The sequence below is a fragment of the Carcharodon carcharias genome, chromosome 13 (assembly GCF_017639515.1).
Source record: "Carcharodon carcharias isolate sCarCar2 chromosome 13, sCarCar2.pri, whole genome shotgun sequence".
Classification (NCBI taxonomy): Eukaryota; Metazoa; Chordata; class Chondrichthyes; order Lamniformes; family Lamnidae; genus Carcharodon; species Carcharodon carcharias.
Window position 1 is genome coordinate 140,868,100 of NC_054479.1, and position 19,824 is coordinate 140,887,923.

General features: G+C 39.8%; 1 protein-coding gene across 3 annotated transcripts in view; it reads right to left on the bottom strand.

The window, feature by feature from the left end:
- Positions 1–362: 362 nt before the first annotated feature.
- The window catches only part of sephs1 (selenophosphate synthetase 1), a 66,374-nt gene continuing 46,912 nt past the window's right edge, over positions 363–19,824 (bottom strand). For 2 of the 3 annotated variants that reach the window (XM_041202337.1, XM_041202338.1), the window contains exons 6-9: positions 12,499–12,589; positions 11,990–12,089; positions 5,528–5,740; positions 363–4,149 (exon numbers count right to left, since the gene is read on the bottom strand). In XM_041202337.1, the coding sequence (XP_041058271.1) occupies positions 3,935–4,149; positions 5,528–5,740; positions 11,990–12,089; positions 12,499–12,589 (619 nt within the window). In that variant the 3' untranslated portion in view covers positions 363–3,934. The remainder of the gene's footprint in view (positions 4,150–5,527; positions 5,741–11,989; positions 12,090–12,498; positions 12,590–19,824) is intronic. The other variant, XM_041202339.1, reaches the window with a different exon arrangement.

Here is a 19,824-nt window from a genome sequence, read left to right on the forward strand (position 1 = left end):
CCTTAGGTCATAACTGAGTCGAAACTTACCATTTATCTTACAGACTACAAAGGGACTTTAAAGCAAAAGCTTCTATGGCCCAGGACCAAAGTTTCTATAGCAAGAAGATTTTAAAATCTGTTCTGAGAAAATCATTCCTTTGAATGAGATAAATAGAACAACCTCAGTAGTATTTCTCACTGACCTATTTAAGACATATCAAATGTTAAATGCAATCTTCCATTTATAAGAAGGTCAGTAGAGGATGGTGATCAATCTGATACCTACAAACGTGTCATTGCTGTGTGTGTCAGGCTTAAGGGCATTAAAATGGCTGCAAACATGGGTAAAAGAAAAAACTAAATTATGATTGTACACTTGCATTTGTGACCACAATTTTCAGATTTTATTTGAGATCAGAATTAGTGATAAGTACAATCTTTTCCACTCTTTATTTGGTCTCTTGATTTACAAAGGTGCTTGAAGCTCAACGTGGAGCAAACTGCCAGCATTTGGTTTTCCAAAATCTTCAACAAAATACTGGTCTTTTAAGCAGCTTATTTCAGACAAAAAAACCTTTTAAACATTTGGCTTGCCAGAACTCCTATGCAGGTTGCTGCAGTCCTTTATCCAGCTGCTCCTAAGCTTACAAAGGAGGCTGACTTTTTTGTAAATTGAAACAAATTGCTAAGAACAATTCTGTATTTATTCTCAATAGATGCTTACATCCAGATGGTGTAGATTCACTGCCACTAGACGGCTTCTGGATCATCCACTTTAAATGTGGTTCTCTTCAAACAGGAGGTAGGATTCAGTCTTAATGCTTTGTATAGATTCTTTTTATCTTTAAAACTTTACCTTTTTCAGAAAACAAGTAGATCTGAATCCACTAGATTACCTTTCACAGATTCTATTTGAGAAACTTCAAAGAAAGGTTAGGTTGATTTTTAAAAGGTAATTTTACTATTAGATTCAAGAACTGCAGTATTAATAGCAAGCAAAATTATACAATGGAGAATCTACTGGATTACCCTTCTCAAAAAAACCTACCCAGAATTTAAGATCTCTAAGGCACAGCCATTTTTAAAAAAAAACCAAACATCATACCAACTTTTTCCTATAGCTTTTACGCTATTTAGATGAACATGGATAGCATTCCCTGGAATGCTCTTGGGCATTTTTCCCAGCACTGATGTTAAGGCAAATGGTCTCTACAATTCCCAGGTTTCATGCTTCATTCCTTTTAAAAAAATTGAGGCAGCATTCAGTCTGCTGCAGTCCTCAGTTATTTTGGAAGATCAAAAAAATAAATAAAGCTGCACCAACTTCTTTTCAATTTTGCTTAAAAATTATGGTACGCATAATTTCATTCCTCAGGTTCTCTCAAATACCACTTTAAGTGTCTGGCTTAGTTGACATATTAAAAGGCATAGCCATCAGCACCTGTAAAGAACAAAGTTGAATTCCTTGGACAAGGTGTGCTGAAAGATATTGACTGGTACCATGCAAGCAGCAAACTGGCACTAACTTGAGAATTACAAGATTCAAAAAATTAAAATATGAAAACAGTTCCAACCCATGGGTGTCAACCAGAAAAACACCAGTTGCATCAATGCACAAGTTTTAAAAAAACAAACTATGAATAAAATCAATGTAATGATCCATAAAAGTTTAAAATAATACTCAAGAGATTTGTATCATGATTAACTCACTAAATGGGCTATACTAGGAGCATGCAGCATTGTTCCTTAAAAGCAAAACACTTTAGATACTGGAAATTGGAAACAAAGGGAAGGTAGCATCTGTGGAGAAATAAGAAAAATGTTAACCATTCAGGAATAACACTTTGACAGAACAGGTGATGGGCTGTACCTGAAATATTACCATTTTACCTAACTGAGGAAATGCAAACTCTCTCCCACAAATGGGTTCAGTGTCATCTGACATCAGTGCTTAGTGACATCAAAAAACAGATCACATTTGCCCCCACGTGTGCTTTCCCAGAGGTATGGTACACCTGAAAATCCCAGAAAGGTGCAGAGGATGTTGAATAAACAACTAGATCCTAAATTTGTTAACACCTCATGCAAAAACTGATGTAAGCATCTAGTTTCACATTTGCCATGTGTTGATCCTGTATTATTTCTTTTCCACTTGGCTATCTGTTTGCTTACATTTTGTTAATTCTGGAGAGCTTGAAAAGTCTTTTTTGGGTGCCTATCGTTGCTATCATAGGACAGGCTTATCACTTTTTTAGGGAAATAATAATAATGGTAGAGCAAATAGGCGAAGTAACCTTGTGCTATTACAGAGACACCCTTCAGTTGTTCATGGCAGGACATTAACAGATGTCATAGAAAACTTCAGAGCACATAGACAGCAATACCCTTCTATTTGAAGAGAACTGTTTTTTAAAAAGAACTTAAAATATTCAATTTCTTAAGGACCCAAGTTCTCAAATATGGATGTACAAACACAGACACAATACATACTTCACCATGAAGTTAGCACACATTAGAACAAATAAATCTGTTCTGCTCAAAAAGCTCTACATGGAATTCTGAACCAGCCCAAGTCACAGCTATTTTATTGCATTACTGCGTTGCTGCATTACTGCGTTGCTGAAAATTGCCATAATGAACAAATTAATCAAAATAACTTAATGCGAGAGTGGTAGGGAGATAGGAAAAATAAAATCAACAACCATTTCAACAAATCTCCAATTTAATAAACTGGGTTATTGTGCTATGTGAAATTTCTATTGGGAAGGGGAGGTGGTGAAGCAGCAAATAAAAGGCCCCAAGTAACAAAATCCCAGTCTTAATACACTTTTAACATATACAATACAGAAACAAAGGCATGTGCTTACAAATAAAGTAACATACAAGAAGGCAGGAGGAGGGTGGGGAGAAGAGGAAAAACTTCAAATATTCATCAGAATATTACGTTAAACTTCAAGATGTGACACCGGCAATATAAATCAAGTTCAACAGAATAGCAGGGAATCAATAGAGCATAATTAAAAAAATAAAAGCTAAGCAGCATTATGCTAAAGATTATTTGTATTTATAGAAAAGCAGATGCAGATATCACTTTACAAAATATAAAATGTATTAAACACTAATAACCACAGCACATAATGTCAACATAATTGATTATTATATTTTAAAAAAGTCATAGTGTAGTTCAATCTGAGCTTCAATCTTAGAGTATTTTACAGTAGCCTTTCGTTTGGTCTGCAACATTTTCTGCATGATAAAACAGTGAACCACAGTGTAAACTAGCACATACATCTGTGTTTGCTACAAAATAATAGAAAACATACCATGATAACATTTTGTTTAAGATTTACCATATTGGAAAGAAATATTTCTCTTCCAGGTGAAGTGCTGGCCATGCGGATATAGCACAGGGGACCTACTCGTTTTTACAGACAGATCAACTGAGTAAAGTCAACACTAACATTACATCTTAACTGTGTGTGAAAAAACATTACAAACCAAAGACCAAATGAAATCATGCAAACTGCTGCATTCCATTAATCGTTATAACAACTGTAACTCTTTCTGAAAAGCTTTCAAGGCAACAAATTTGCTGACAAGTAGTTTTCATCTAATATAGTGACCAGACAAATGAAATGCTGCTGCACTGCCGTTGGTAAGATGTGCTCTACATGAAGCACTTTAAGAGAGCCTATGCGGCACAGACAGTAAGTGTCTAAAGATTCAAAATGAATCAACAGTATTGGATATTAAGTTCTCAACTTAGAAGCTGCCTTAGTATTAGGTGCATCTTCAGTTAATGTAACAGAAAAACAAGGCAATGGATTTATTTTTATATCCACGCATGATCTGCCAAAAGGCCGACACTAGGCAGACAAGTTAAATTTACAAAGTTGCTTGGGATGGCATCAGAACTGCAATAAATGTCATCTTTTTTATGTGCATTTTTTCTTTTAAGATGTGGCACCAGGAGTTGGATTGACATTTTGTGTTGCAACTGTTGGAGCTACTTCGATGATCCGTGGTTTGTCTATGATCCTGGCACTACGATTGCCCTTCTCCACTATCCCAATTATCCATGCCTGATAACCTTCGCCATATTTTGGTGATTTTATTTCTGCACAAAACCGAGCTGCTTGTTCCCTTGGAAGACAGATCAAAAGGCCTCCTGCAAGTAAACATGTTTTACAAGTCAGCATCTTATGCCACCATCAGAACATGGTGATAGCTAAAGCTGAAGGAGTATCTGCTCATGCAATTATACGGTCATTATAAGTGGGCTCTCTGTATCTACCCATTGGTTATGGGATGCCAAGAAACAGAGAAAGTTCCTGCTCTCACTCACCATTTCGGGATCCCTACCAGGAAGCTTGCAAGCGCAAACATGAAGGAGGACAGTGTTGGGCTCAGTTGCAAACCCTAAAATTGAAGAGTACTCATGTTTCTCCGGGCTTACATGTGAACAGTGCCCCTTTAGGGCACTAGAGGATGGCCAGCACCGACAAAATTATAATTCAGCAAATGCTCCACCTTCAAGTGAGCAGGTGGAGAGTCAGGAAAAGATTAAAATGTGACTCATTAAAATGAGTCCGTACCACTGATTCAGGTACCACACCAAAGGTCCAATAATTACACAAGTATCACAAAGGCAAGCTCTATGAGTTAAATAACCAGGCAATGTACAATCAGATAAATTTCCCTATAAAAATGCAGTGATACTGTTGGAAAAAGTGTGACGCTAAAAAATTAAAATCAACACAACTTTCAATTTTTTCAAGTCTATAGAAATAAGATACTGGCATTTAAATAGCTCTATCAAATTGTTAAAACTTCAGTGTGCTTTATATTAATTATTTTTTGGAGTACAGTGACTATGTAGACAAATGTGACGGACAATCTGTACCTTTAAGATCAAACAAAAATAAGTTGAATGACCATTTATTCTGTTTCTGACAAAGGGACTTTTGGCCAAGGCACCAGAATTCCGTTCTTCAAACTGTGGGATGTTAAAGCCATGGCTCAGTTGGTAGCCCTCACACCTGAGTCTCAATTCTCACTCCAGGACTTGAGCACCAAAATCAAGGCTGACAGTCCAGTCCAGTACTGAGGGAGTGCTGATTACCTGGTCATTTTCACATTGCTGTTCATAGGAGTTTGCTGTGTACTAACTAGCTGCAGCATTTCTTATATTACGACAATGGCTACAATTCAAAAGTATTCATTGACTAAAGCACTTTGAAACGCCGGTGCTCGTGAAAAGTGCTATATAAACACAAGTCTCTCCTTTACAGGCAAACAGGAATTCAAACAAATTCGTCAGGAGTGCCCTGGGAGAAGAGGGGGTGGGTGGGAATGGCTAGATTATGAACTTAAATCCTGTTATATGGCCAGAGTCAACTAAGCCAAGCTGACACTCAATTACCGCACATTGCAGAAACGTACATGCCAGTCTGCCCAGCTGTGTATGGCATGCTTCGTAGTTTCCAGGAATATAGTATGAATATTAAAAGTCACACATTTTCAAAAATAATATTCATAAAAATTACCTGAGGTTTCAGGGCAAGTGCCATGCATCAACCCAAACATATTCCCACATGCCTTGCTCACAGCTGCCATTTTAGCAAGGACAGGCAGGTTATGGATAACAAATGACACTTCATTTCTTTGCTGTTTTGCCAGGTTCTGAGCGTGCCCAAGAATCCCAAAGCCTGTAATATCTGTGGCTGCATGTGCATTGAAGGTGTGCATAAGGCCAGCAGCTGCAAAACAGAAAATGATGTCAGAAATACTGCTGCATTACCAGGCATATATTGTAACCTGTTTGCAGATATGTTGCAGACTTGAGTATATATAATATACTTGAACATTTAAGCAAATCATAAATTGACTTTAGACAGGACTGTCAGTATTGGTTTATAAACGTCACATGGGAGATCCTTTGCAATGCTGAGTGCCTTTGCAACTCACACCTGTCCTGGGTGGCTAAAATTCTATGGCTAAGTAAAGGATCAAAAATAAGGACATTAAACAGCATATAATTAAAAACAAATTAATTGAATAATTTGAGAAGGGGTTGTTACTGTTGTGATTGTGCTAAAAACTTCATTTTAATCAAGCTGCTGAGCTACAGCAAAATCTCCACATTCACAGAAAAAGCAACATTCAAGATTTTTTTCTAAAATGAAACATCCATTGTTCCTGCAATTTGATTAAATTGGTGGCTTGGCTAGTTTCTCAGATGGATCAGCAGATAAATGTAGTACTGAACTACACAGGAAAGTAATTTTTAGAAAGGGTATGGAGTTTGTGGAAAAAGGCCATAGATCTTCCCAATGTTTAACTAGGGGAAATTCCAGCTGTCCAAGACTGATGTCAGGCAAGTACTCTGACAGCACAGAGGCAGAGCTTGGTGCCATCAACACGCATATGGAAGCTGAACTCATATGTTTGGAGTCTATTAAGAAGTACCATGTGGATAAGGAAGAGGAGAAGGCTAAGGTTTCGCAGGGTACTCCAGAGACAATGGTGTTCAGGTGAGAAGAAAAGATGATGTCCTGGCTACAATCAGATAGGGAAGAGTGAAACCAAGAGCAGACTATAACACTGAGCATCACAATGGTGGAAATACAGAGTATGGTGCAGCCTCAATGGTGAAGGCTGCAGAGAGGTAGAAGAGGATGAGGAGGGATAGAGCAACATGGTCATGCAGTTTATCAGAGAGGATGCCATTTGTAACTTTGATTATAGCCATTTCAGTATAGTGGCAGTGATGGAAACCAGAATAGCTGAGACTCAAACATGGAGTTGCAGGAATGAAGGGCATGGATTTGGGAGGCAAACACAAATTCAAGGACCTGAGAGGAAGGGGAGGTTGGAATTAGATACCATGCAAAGCCAGATGAATCAAAATCGCTTTGTTTTTTTTTTAAAAAAGTGTGATTGATGACAGTGGTTTTCAAGGAAGGGGGACAGTATGAGCAAAGAAACCGTTTACAATGTCGGTTAGCATGGGGGCCCAGAAGGCAAGTTTAGTGGTCAGTATTTTATTGGGAATTGGGTCAAGGGAGCAGGAGGTGGATCTCATGGGTAAGGTGAACTCAGAGCGGGCTTGGGGGAAGGCAGGAAGGAAAGATAAAGATGTAAGTTCAGGATCACGGCAGGAGAGCCTTGGGGGAGCTTTGATTTGCTAGGCAACAGGAAGGGCGATATATACTAAAGGCAGCTAAACAGATTACCTCCATCCTAGTGATGAAAGGGGCTCATGAGCTCCCTGCTCTAGCCATTGGAAGTGATGTTAGCAGGGACAGGGGATTGTTGGTAATGAAGAAATAAGGTGAGGGTTATCTCCAGTCGATTCTGGAGTAGAATCTTAGAAATTTACAGTCCAAAAAGAAGGCATTCGGCCCATTCCCAGATCGAAAGAAGAATCATATCAGACTCAAAAGCGTTAACTCTGCTTCTCTCTTCACAGATGCTGCTGCAACTCCTGAGCTTTTCCAGCACATGGTTATAATTCAGCCCATTGTGTCTGTGCCAGCCAAGACAAAACTATCAAACCTAATCCCACTTTCCAGCTTTTGGTCTATAGCCTTGTAGATTATAGCACTTCAAAGTATGTTTTAAATGTGATGAGGGTTTCTACCTCTACCACCCTTTCAGGCAATGAATTTCAGATCCCTACCACCCTCTGGATGAAAAATATTTCTATCAACATCTAATCCTTCTATCAACCACTTTAAATCCATGCCCCATAAACCTCTCTGCTAAGGGAAATAAGTCCTTCTTAACCGCTCTATCGAGGCCCCTCAGTTTTATAAACCTAAACCTCTCTGTTCCAATGAGAAAAAGTCCCAGCCCAATCTACCCTTGAATGTTTTTGTAGTATCTGGCCAATTCATTTAAGTGCTCGGAGCCTTTAAATTTTTTTGTGCAGTCCTGAACATGTGGTACCTTAAAGGGGGTGACCCGGGCACAGCTTGTAAGTGAACCTGCAGGTAATTGCACAACCGTGTGGCTGAGAGAGAATGCTGCCCCATCCAATCTAGTCTTTTCTCGTAGCCAAAATTCTCCAGTCCCGGCAACATCTTTATAAATCACCTCTCTAGTGCAATCACATATTTCGTGCAATGCAGTGACCAGAACTGTATGCTCCAGCTGTGGTCTGACTATGTTTTGTATAATTCTAGCATAATCTCCCTGTTCTTATGTCCTATGCCTTGGCTATTAAGGGAAAGCATCCCACATACCATATTACTATCTTTGCTAGCTTGAAGGATCTATAAACATTGAATCTAAGGTCCCTTTAGACTTCTCAGTGTCCTACCATTTATTGAGTATGTCTTTGTCTTGTTTTCTCCCACAAAAGCATTACCTCAAATTTCTCCAGATTGAATTTCATGTACCACTTTTCCACCTGCCTTAGCAGTTCACGGATATCCCCCTCCAGTCTGCAACTTTCTTCCTCATTATCAACCATACAGCCAATTTTTCTATCAACTGCAAAGTTCTCAATCATGCCCCTACATTTAAGTCCAAATAACTGATATATGGGCAGGATCATCCGGTCGGCGAGAGGGGGGCAGGGCCTACTGGCTGACAGTAAAATGACGCGGGTCGATGTCGGGTGGAACTCCCGACATCACCGCACGTTACTTCCATTTTCGAGTCGGCTGCATGCCCAGCACTCTGTCAACGGCCTTTTGAGGCCATTAAGAAACTAATTAAAGTCATTAATGGACCTGCCCGTCCAACCTTTTAAGATTGGTGGGCAGGCCAGGAACCCTGGCGGGCTTCGGAAAAAGCATGAAACCTCATCCATGGGCGGGATGAGGTTTCAAGAGGGTATTTAAATTTTTATTGAAGGGACATGTCAGGGAAATTTTTTTCATTTGTATTACAAATTTTAACTCCAAGCCGATCTCCCTGAGGCAGCACTTAGCCTCAGGGAGATCTGTGTGCTCTTTCACGCGCATGCAGAATCCCTCCCCACCCACACAGGGAGCACATAACGCTTCCTGGTGAACATCATGCTGATTAAGGCCCACCCATGTAAAATGGCGGCGTGCCCCTGCCCGCTCCTGCAATTCCCCCCGATGGGCAGAAACCTTTTCCCATATATCATGAAAATCAAGAAACCTGGTATTGAGGCTTTCAGAACCCCACTAGAAACAACATTTTGGTCACAAAAACAACCGTTAACCATTATTAAAACAGAATTACCTGGGAAAACTCAGCAGGTCTGGCAGCATCGGCGGAGAAGAAAAGAGTTGACGTTTCGAGTCCTCATGACCCTTCAACAGAACTAGGTGAATCCAAGAAAGGGGTGAAATATAAGCTGGTTTAAGGTGTGTGTGTGTGTGTGTATGTGTGTGTGGTGGGGGGGCGGAGTTTGGTTGGGGGGAGAGAAGTGGAGGGGGTTGGTGCGGTTGTAGGGACAAGCAAGCAGTGATAGAAGCAGATCATCAAAAGATGTCACAGACAACAGAACAAAAGAACACATAGGTGTTGAAGTTGGTGATATTATCTAAACGTATGTGCTAATTAAGAATGGATGGCAGGGCACTCAAGGTATAGCTCTAGTGGGGGTGGGGGGAGCATAAAAGATTTAAAAATATTTAAAAATAATGGAAATAGGTGGGAAAAGAAAAATCTATACAATTTATTGGAAAAAAAAAGGAAGGGGGAAGAAACAGAAAGGGGGTGGGGATGGAGGAGGGAGTTCAACACCTAAAGTTATTGAATTCAATATTCAGTCTGGAAGGCTGTAAAGTGCCTAGTCGGAAGATGAGGTGTTGTTCTTCCAGTTTGCGTTGGGCTTCACTGGAACAATGCAGCAAGGCAAGGACAGACATGTGGGCAAGAGAGCAGGGTGGAGTGTTAAAATGGCAAGCAACAGGGAGGTTTGGGTCATTCTTGCGGACAGACTGCAGGTGTTCTGCAAAGTGGTTGCCCAGTTTACGTTTGGTCTCTCCAATGTAGAGGAGACCACCATTATTGTTTGCTTCCTGCCACAGAACCAATTTTGGATCCAATTTGTCTCTTGCCCTTGGATCCCATGGGCTTTTATTTTTCTTACCAGTGTGCCATGTGGAACTGTGTCAAAAACCTTGCTAAAGTCCAAGTAAGCTGCATCAAACATGTTATCCTCATCAACCCTTGCTTGATACCTCCTCAAAAAATGCATTCAAGTCAGACATGACTGTCCATTAGCAAATCCTTGCTGACGGTCCTTGATTAATCCTGCCTTTCCAAACGATGATTCATAGTGTCCTACAATTTTTTTTTTCCAATAATTTGTCCAAATGGTTGACTGGCCTGTAACTATTCTGTCTATACCTTACTCCCTTTTTAAACAATAGTACAACATTAACATTCCTCCAGCACTATGCCTGTAGATAGACAGCACTGGATTGGTGCTCCTTCTGCACTGTAACAATTCTGTGATCTTTGGGGTTCCTTTGATTTTACTTGCCAATATTTTTTCATGCCTTCTGTTTGCTTTCCACATTTCCTTTTTGACTTTGCTCCTGCATTTTCTATATTCCTCTGAACATTCTGTAGTCTTGAGCTCTCCATTTCTGATATTAGCTTCCCTTTTTTACATTATCGCCCTCGTATGCAACTTGACATCCTTGGGGCTTTAGGTTTGGGAATCCCACCCTGTTTCTTTATGGGGCATATTTGATCTGAACCACAAATTGTCCTGCATGCCTCCCAGTGCTCCAATGCTGATTTACCTTCAAGTAGCTGTCCCACTCCACTTTTGCTAAATCATACTCAGCTTAGTAAAACTAGCCTCAGTGGAGAACATTTACTCTTGATCCTTTTCATCCTTCATCCTTTTCTATAACTGCACTAAATCCTAACTGAATTATGATCACTACTACCAAAACAGCCTCCCCCATTGATTCCCTTCTACTTGCCCAGCTTCACTCCTTGAACCTAACTCCAGAACTACTCCATCGCTAGTTGGACTTGCTATATGTTACATTGAGTAGTAATCAGTTTTGGCGAAGAAGTAGGAGGCCTGATAATGGATGATGCAGACCAGCCAGTTTTGCTGATAGATGGCTGAACTTGTTGTGTGCTAGATATGCTCAAATTGGCACTCCTTCAATCTGAGGATATGGTATGGTAGTGTATTAGTTATGTGACTGGACCAGTAATCCAAAAGCCTGGACTAACAAAAACATAGAAAACATAGAAACAAAGAAAATAGGAGCAGGAGTACGTCATTCGGCCCTTCCAGCCTGCTCCACCATTCAATATGGTCATGGCTGGTCACCTATCTCAATGCCGTACTCGTCCGCTCTCCCCAACAGAAACATCCAAAGAATAATCCATTTAAATGTGATTACATATAGTCACACCTGATTTGGCAATTGTATTTTAAGTGAATATTAACTTGCACTTCAACTTCAACAGTTCTTCACTAATCTATTTTCAGGAAGGAGAAGCATTTGATTGTTCTGGGTGGACATAGGACAGTGTTTCAATTCTAACAATGATTGGCCAGTGTTTAGCCATACTGCCTATTGTGGCAGAAAGGAGATAAAAAACAAAGAGGCCTACAATTTCAGCAGGCTAAACAGGTTGCTGATGTGTTTAAGGTTGCCTTGTCACTTCAGCAAGTCTACATATGGGGGGGTGATTAGCTGTTTGACCTAACTCAGTGATGATATTAATAACCAAGCTGCAGCTGAAGTTAAATAACCTTCCTACATTCTCACATTACTTATAAAATTGAGGGCGGGGGGGGTAATGTTCTTTATTCTGCAAAGACAATGGCAAAGAATTAGGCAACAAGTTCTGTTTTCACATACATAGAACAGAAGTCACCTATTTATTAATGAAGAGACCAGAAATAACAGCGTACATACAATTGTTCTGAAATTTTAGACTCTAGCACGCATTCTCAAGTAGGATGAAGCTTATTTTCTTAAAGGACAAATTATTTGATATTCTTATTGTATCTGTTATCAACAATGGAACAAATCACTCAAGCATACCGGTTCTGTTCAAACGCGCCATATTCATCATTGCTTCCTGGTAAGCCAACTCCACATCCTCTTGAGTGACAACAAGCTTAATCTTATTCCATTTTTCCGGCTGTTTGTAAAAAACCATGGGGCAGTTATCATAAAACTATACTGAAAATGCCTACTTCATATTAGGAATAATTTTACAAATGCGCATTCCCAAAATAAAACCTTAAAATAAAATGTATTTTTTTAAAAAGTGATAAACAAGTATACACATGTAGAACTATTTAATTTAACAAAAACAAGCTAATAATGTGAAAGATCATCTTGTTGTGTCCATGGCAATGCCAGTAATTTTTCATCAACACAATTGCAAAAAGAATCAAGTATTCTGACTTGAACATAGTTTCAAATTGAATTTTGAAAATTAACAGTGTGTACTTATTTTTTAGTGGCAGGAGGGCATAAATAATTGTTACCTATGTCAAATAACTTAAAAGCAAAAACCTGCACAATATTGGTGTCCAAGTACTCACAATATCAAGCCACTGGTGCACAGCAACTGCTACTTGAGTCCCAAGTGGTTTCGTTAGTACCAAAACATCGCCTGGTACTGCATTGTCTGGCCTGCAAAATATTTAAAACCAGTTTAACGCATCATGAAGAAACACACAATAAATAAGTTGACAAATGGAGTAGCAAGTTATCAGCTAAGTTACATACCTATAACTACTGAATTACATACAACTTTGACAAGTTAGTTAGCTCAAAAAAGAAAGCTTGACCAACCAATTTTGGACGACCAATTTATCTGCCCAGCATGGTATATATTTGTAAGTTCTCTAGAAAAGCTTTAGAATAACATATCACTATGTGTTAAAGAATAAACTATGTGAATTTCACGATTGTTCTCAATTTCACACATTAGTTGTTTTTAAAAAGCTTAGTCAAATAAAATGAGATACCCTGCATGCAATCTAAAAATTATATACTGTTTTTACTTCTACCCATCTAAAGTCACGGGGCAGAATTTTACATCCCACAGGCAGGAACATGCCTGACCCGATCAAGCGTAAAATCGTGTGAGAAGATGTCGGGCAAGTGCCCCAACATTATCACGTACTCGTGCAATATTTCGCTCCGCGGGCGTGTGCAAAAATCGGAAGTGCGCCAACAATTGAGGGTAACTAAGTCCATTAATGGCACAGTGACTCAGATCTTTCATTGTCCGTCCAACCTTACGGCTTGCGGATTGGCTAATCAGCCAGGCGGACTTTGCATTTTTCATCAAACCTAATTCAAGGGCAGGATGAAATTTCCGTGATGAAATAAAATAAATTTCTGTGGACAGCATTTTATCAGCTATATTTTCAGGTGATTGATTATGATGCATGGACACTTTTCTCAGCTTCTTAAACCTTTATTTCAGCCTTTTCAGGTCTCCAGCTCCGAGACAGCTTTCTCACAGCACTCATCTGTGCCCACGGAAACGTCATCGCCCACCCTCTGCCCGCCCCCACCCCAGCAGCGCTGTGCATTTCAGTGCACGTTTCACACTGGCTGGGCATTAATTGGGGGTCAACTGCAGTGAGCGATCCATTTCCTGACCGCGCCCGCCAAAGGTAAAATTCAGGCCATAAAAATTAATATTTTTATCCATTTGTTTAAAGAGTGAAGTCAAGAAAATACAACATTTTATTATATCAAAGTCTTCAATCATGAGCCTGGCTTTAATTCATTTGCACAGAGTTACTTAATCAGCTACAATAAAGACATTTACTACAAATTATATAACAGCTGACAATAACACATCCTCTTTGTGCCCCTCTATGTATCCAAAATCAACTGAATTGCTTTGAGTACAAGACATAACAACACCCAGAGGACTTGTCTTGGAAACACAATGCAAAAGTTCATGCAAAAATTACCCCAGCCTCATCTATTTTACTGCTTTTTCTCATTAAGATAATAGAAGGGTGGCAGACATTTTTTGCTTGCATTGAAAAACATACACAAATTAGAATGGAAAACATCACTGAATAAAATTTTTTTAAAGAGTTAAAAGAGATTGGTCTGAATACTGTGGAGAAAAACAGACTCACCAATTATGTTTCTTAACGGTGCATATTCAATTGGAGTACAGGTTACATTAGAAAACATTATTGCTATGTTGTTGTATTAAGTCATAGGTTTTCCATATTTCGTGTCAATCACAGATCATAAAATATTCACTTTCTTTCACTTAAGGAAGCAACAGTTCACCAACAGTTCTTAAGTTACTTCTATTTTGGAAAAATAGACACAATGGACAGGGTTTTCCACTGCAATTCCCCAACTATTCACTTTAATGGATGGGAAAGCAAGGCCTGGCAAGTGCAGAAGCAGATACACAAGCTAATGACTTCTCTAAGTAGCAACTGAAGGAAGTAGCTGCCAAATGAAAGCAATCTCCCAGAATAGGAAATTGAAAAATTAATCATAAAATTCAGTTGTATCAACATACTGTGAAGTATGTTCTGCTGCACAAAAATTAATTACCAAAACCCTGCTATATGCACTAAATAGTGTAAACCAAAGAGATAAGATCAAACTGTGACCTTTCAGACACACATATGTAGGACTTATCACAAGACTAACAATTCTCACAATGAATAAATGTATTGTGAACAATAGGGGGTATGTTCTGTATTAGGTTCGAGGATGTAAATCTCGGGATCCACGAACGCTGCACACAAAGACTCACCAGCAGCATGCAATATTTCAAAACTTATCCTTGGACTGATACAGTGCTCCTCCAAGTTGAACACCACTCGGAGGAAGCACCGAGGGCAGCAAGGGCGCAGAATGTACTCTAGGTGGGGGATTTTAATGTCCATCACCAAGAGAGGCTCAGAAGCACCACCACAGACCAAGCTGGCCAAGTCCTAAAGGACAGCTGCTAGACTGGATCTGCAGCAGGTGGTGAGGGAACCAAGAGGGAAAAACATAGTTGACCTCATCCTCACCAACTTGCATGCCGCAGATGCATCTGTCCGTGACAGTATCGGTTGGAGTGACCACCATGAAGTCCTTGTGGAGGCAAAGTCTGGTCTTCACATTGAGGATACCCTCCATTGTGTTGTGTGGCACTACCATCATGCTAAAGGGGATAGATTTCGAACAGATCTAGCAACTCAAGACTGGGGATCCATGAGGCACTGTGGGCCAGAACTATACTCAACCACAATCAGTAACCTCATGGCCTGGCATATCCCCCATGTTACCATTACCACCAAGCCAGGAGATCAACCATGGTTCAATGAAGAATGAAATAGGGTATGCCAGGAGCAGCACCAGACATTTCTAAAAATGAGGGGTTAACCTAGTGAAGCTACAACACAGGACTACTTGCATGTTAAACAGCTTAAGCAGCAAGTGATAGACAGGCCTAAGCGATCCCACAACCAACAGATCAGATCTAAGCTCTGCAATCCTGCTACATCCAGTTGTGAATGATGGTGGGCAATTAAACAAGTCACTACAGGAGGAGGAGGCTCCACAAATATCCCCATCCTCAATGATGGAGGAGCCCAGCACATTAGCGCAAAAGATAAGGCTGAAGCATTCACAACAATCTTCAGCCAGAAGTGCCAAGTGGTTGTTTCACCTCAGCTTGCTCTGGAGGTCCCCAGCATCACAGATGCCTCTCTTCAGTCAATTTGATTCACTCCACGTGATATCAAGAAACAGGTGAAGGCACCGGATATTGTAAAGGCTATGGGCCCTGACAATATTCTGGCAATAGTACTGAAGACTTGTGCTCCAGACAGTGCCACATCCCAAGCCAAGCTGTTCCAGTACAGCTACAACATTGGCATCTACCCAGCAATGGGGAACATTGCCCAGGTACGGCCTATATGCAAACAGCAGGACAAATCCAACTCAGCCAATTACCGCCCGATGAGTCTACTATTGATAATCAGTAGTAATGGAAGGGGTCATCAACAGTGTGGCACTTGCTTTGCAATGACCTGCTCACTGACGTTCAGTTTGAGTTCCGCCAGGGTCACTCAGCTTCTGAACTCATTACAGCCTTGATTCAAGCATGGACAAAAGACTGAACTCCAGAAGTGAGGTGAGAGTGACTGCCCTTGACAGCAAGGCAGCGTTCGACCGAGTATGGCATCAAGGAGCCTGAGTAAAACTGGAGTCAATGGGAATCAGGGGGAAAACACTCAGCTGGCTGGAGATGTACCTAGCACAAAGGATGATGGTTGTGGTTGTTGGAGATCAATCATCTCAGTTCCAGTACATCACTGCAGGAGTTCCTCAGGGTAGTGTCCAAGGCCCAACCATCTTCAGCTGCTTCATCAATGGCCTTCCTTCCATAAGGTCAAAGGCGTGGATGTTCCCTGATAATTGCACAATGTTCAGTGCCATTCGCGACTCCTTAAATACTGTAGCAGTCCTTGCCCAAATGCAGCAAGACCTGGACGATATCCAGGCTTGGGCTGACGAGTGGCAAGTAACATTTGCACCACACAAGTGCCAGGCAATGACCATCTCCAACAAGAGAGAGCGCGAATCTAACCATTACTCCTTGACATTAAATGTCATTATAATCGCTGAATACCCCTCTATCAACATCCTGGGAGTTACCATTGACCAGAAATACTGAACTCGACTAGCCATCTAAACACTGTGGCTACAAGAGCAGATCAGAGGCTATGAATCCTGCAGTGAGTAACTCACCTCCTGACTCCCCAGAGACAGTCCACCATCCACAAGGCACTCCACTTGCTTGGATGAGTGCAGCTCTAACAACGCTCAAGAAGCTTGACACCTGCCAGGCCAAAGCAGCCCGGTTTATTGGCACCCCTTCCACAAACATTCACTCCCTCCACCACCAATGGACAGTGGCAGCAGTGTGTACCATCTACAAGATGCACTGCAGAAACTCACCAAGGCTCCATAGGCAGCACCTTCCAAACCCACAACTGCTACCATCTGGAAGGACAAGGGCAGCAGATGCATGGGAACACCACCACTTGGAAGTTCCAAGTCACTCACCATCCTGACTTGGAAATATATTGCTGTTCCTTCACTGTCGCTGGGTCAAAATCCTCGAACTCTCTGCCTAACAGCACTTTGGATGTACCTACACCACATGGACTGCAGCGGTTCAAAAAGGCAGCTCACCACCTTCTCAAGGGCAATTAGGGATGGGCAATAAATGTTAGCCTAGCGACAACCACATTCTATAAATGAATTTAAAAAGTAAAATATCCTGTTGCACAAATTCTTAAAGATGGGAGGATGCCATATCCATACAAGAAAAATAAACACAGCCGATAGGATTATTTCCTTCCCACAAATTTCTTTCTATTCCTCTGACGGCACTGCCTCTTTTCATTGTCTTGGTTTTATAGCTATCTAGACTTTTCCCAACTAGCCATTATTTATGCGCAAGCCTCGAGAGTGTGGTACGGTAGTTTACCACAGAATGCACAACAGTCAAGCTTGGTACACCCTCAGAAGATATCTAGATCCATGTACTTTCAACAAGCCATTTGGCTAATGTTTCTTCTTTTTACTCTCTTGGGCTCTGATGTCAATTGTAGCATCACAACTGCTGTTTTGGCTGAAATGGGGTGAGATTAACTTTAGGACCTTCTTGTTCTTTATGGCTCAATTACTCATGGAATCACAAAGAATCAATATTAAATTTTTCACATTTTTATTAAAATATTAACATTATATAGTCAATGACTATATAAGTGAAAAATGGCAAAATTACAGCAGCAGAGGGCGACATAATACTCTGGTGCCAAGACTGTATATCAAGAATGAGGGTGCAACTTCTTGCCTGTAATTTCCTAAAAGACAATGCTATCATTTCTCCTGTGCTGGAGAGAGACCACACACTTTCTAGGAAGGGAAGAGGAGACCAACATAAGTAAGCAGCATTCTATTATTTCAGATTTCTTTCAGGGCTTGCCCAAATGGAAACTCATTTGTACTTATTACTTATAATTTGATTTAAATGATCAAATGGCAATTATCTACATTTGATGACTAGTTTAACTCTGTGCTATGTTAAAGCCTAAAGTCCCAAAGTAGAGTGTATGAAAAGACGAGGTCTAATACTGCACATATAATTACAGGCAGCCACTTAGTAGTACAAAAAACCACAAAGTATTTGAATTGACCACAAAATTGCCACCCTACTATTTGCAGGCTTATCAACAAAATCAATTGTTGTTTTGGAAGTGCAAAATATACACAATTTTTCAACAATACAAACATGAGCCATCTCGTGATATCAGGATACGTGAAGCATTCATGCAAACATGAGGTCTTTACGGTCAGTGGACTTGAGTGGGGATGCGTATATTGACATCAAACAGGTGTCCTACAACTGTCTTCAGAAGCATGCAAATTTGAATCAGGAGTGTTTACTTTCATTAACATTAATTTAAATCCAAACCAAGCACAATTGAAAGTGCTGCCTAGATAACCATCATGTCAACATTTTCAATAATAATTCTCTAAAGAAAAATATAATTACTTACAAATGGGATGTGCACATTTTTCTATTCCATTTTGGGTGCATTATTATTGTGCCAAATTCCCAATTAAAAAAATATTGCAACTTGAGGCATGAAAAAGGGGTGTTAAGTACACAAATGTGCAGCAAACTGTGACACTAGCCAGAGTGCAATTTTAAGATTCAAAAGTCAAAGCTTTGTTCTGTGAAAATTTTTTATGTTCAACCTGTCAAAACTACAACAATTTTCAATGGATAAAGTTCTGCAAAAAGTTTATATTTCTCCAAAAGACTAGAGATTTTTAGAAAGTGCAAACTAGTTATAAAGTGGTCAGTTTCCTCTATTAGTTTTTTTTTTTGGAAAACTACACAAGCCAAAAGTGAGTAAGTTTACGATTCTCAATACACATTCCTAATTAACATTATAAATAACTTTAAAAAATAAATAAAATTAACTTGGGCAGCCAATACTCAAAAAAAAGCTGTGGCATGTCACAGGGTCATGCTCATAAAAGCTAAATGGTGAGCCTTCCATCTTGACCATAATTACTGAAGGAGACGCTGAATGAAGATCTAAGCTTCAAAAAGCCAGTTCAGAAAAAACAATATACACAAGGAATGAGATGGTAAAGTTTTTTGAATTTTATGTTTTATAAATAAAATTTAAACAAATCACACCAGTAACTTAAAATTGCCAAGGAATCATCTTAAATTCAGATTATTGTTCTTCTAACACACGAAATACAATATTTACAGAAGTCAAACAAACTCGTCAAGAGCATCTCATGATACTGGATGTGCAAAACGTATGATTCTTATTCAAACAGGACTCTGCCCCCTTATTAACACGTCAGTTGCACTTTTTGGGATAAACAATACCTATAAATTGCCATGGGAAGAATGAAATGCTTCCAGTTTTGTCCATTTATGTATGTCTAATTAATACAATGCAAGGAAGAAAGCCATTAGCTGATTTTCCAAGATTATTTTTCTTCTTTATTGAGGACTTGAATACTGATTGTGTGGCATACAAGGTTAGGATCCATTTTGACAATTTTTTTAGTGCTGGATTGTCTGACATCGTGTCAAGTGGAGTGTAACCCTTATAGTGATTGGATAAGTCCTCTAACTGAGTTGTAATGAGTTACACAGCTTAATAGATCCACTAGGAGTGAAAACAACAGTGCAAACTGTTATTCACAGACATCAGTTCCAACCCTTTTCAGTTTATAGTCAACTCATCAACCTATGACTAAATTCAAAAGAAACTTCAAGTAAAGAAACACTGAATAATAAGTAAACACAAGCTCTTCCTTTGAATAACAAAAAATGCTCA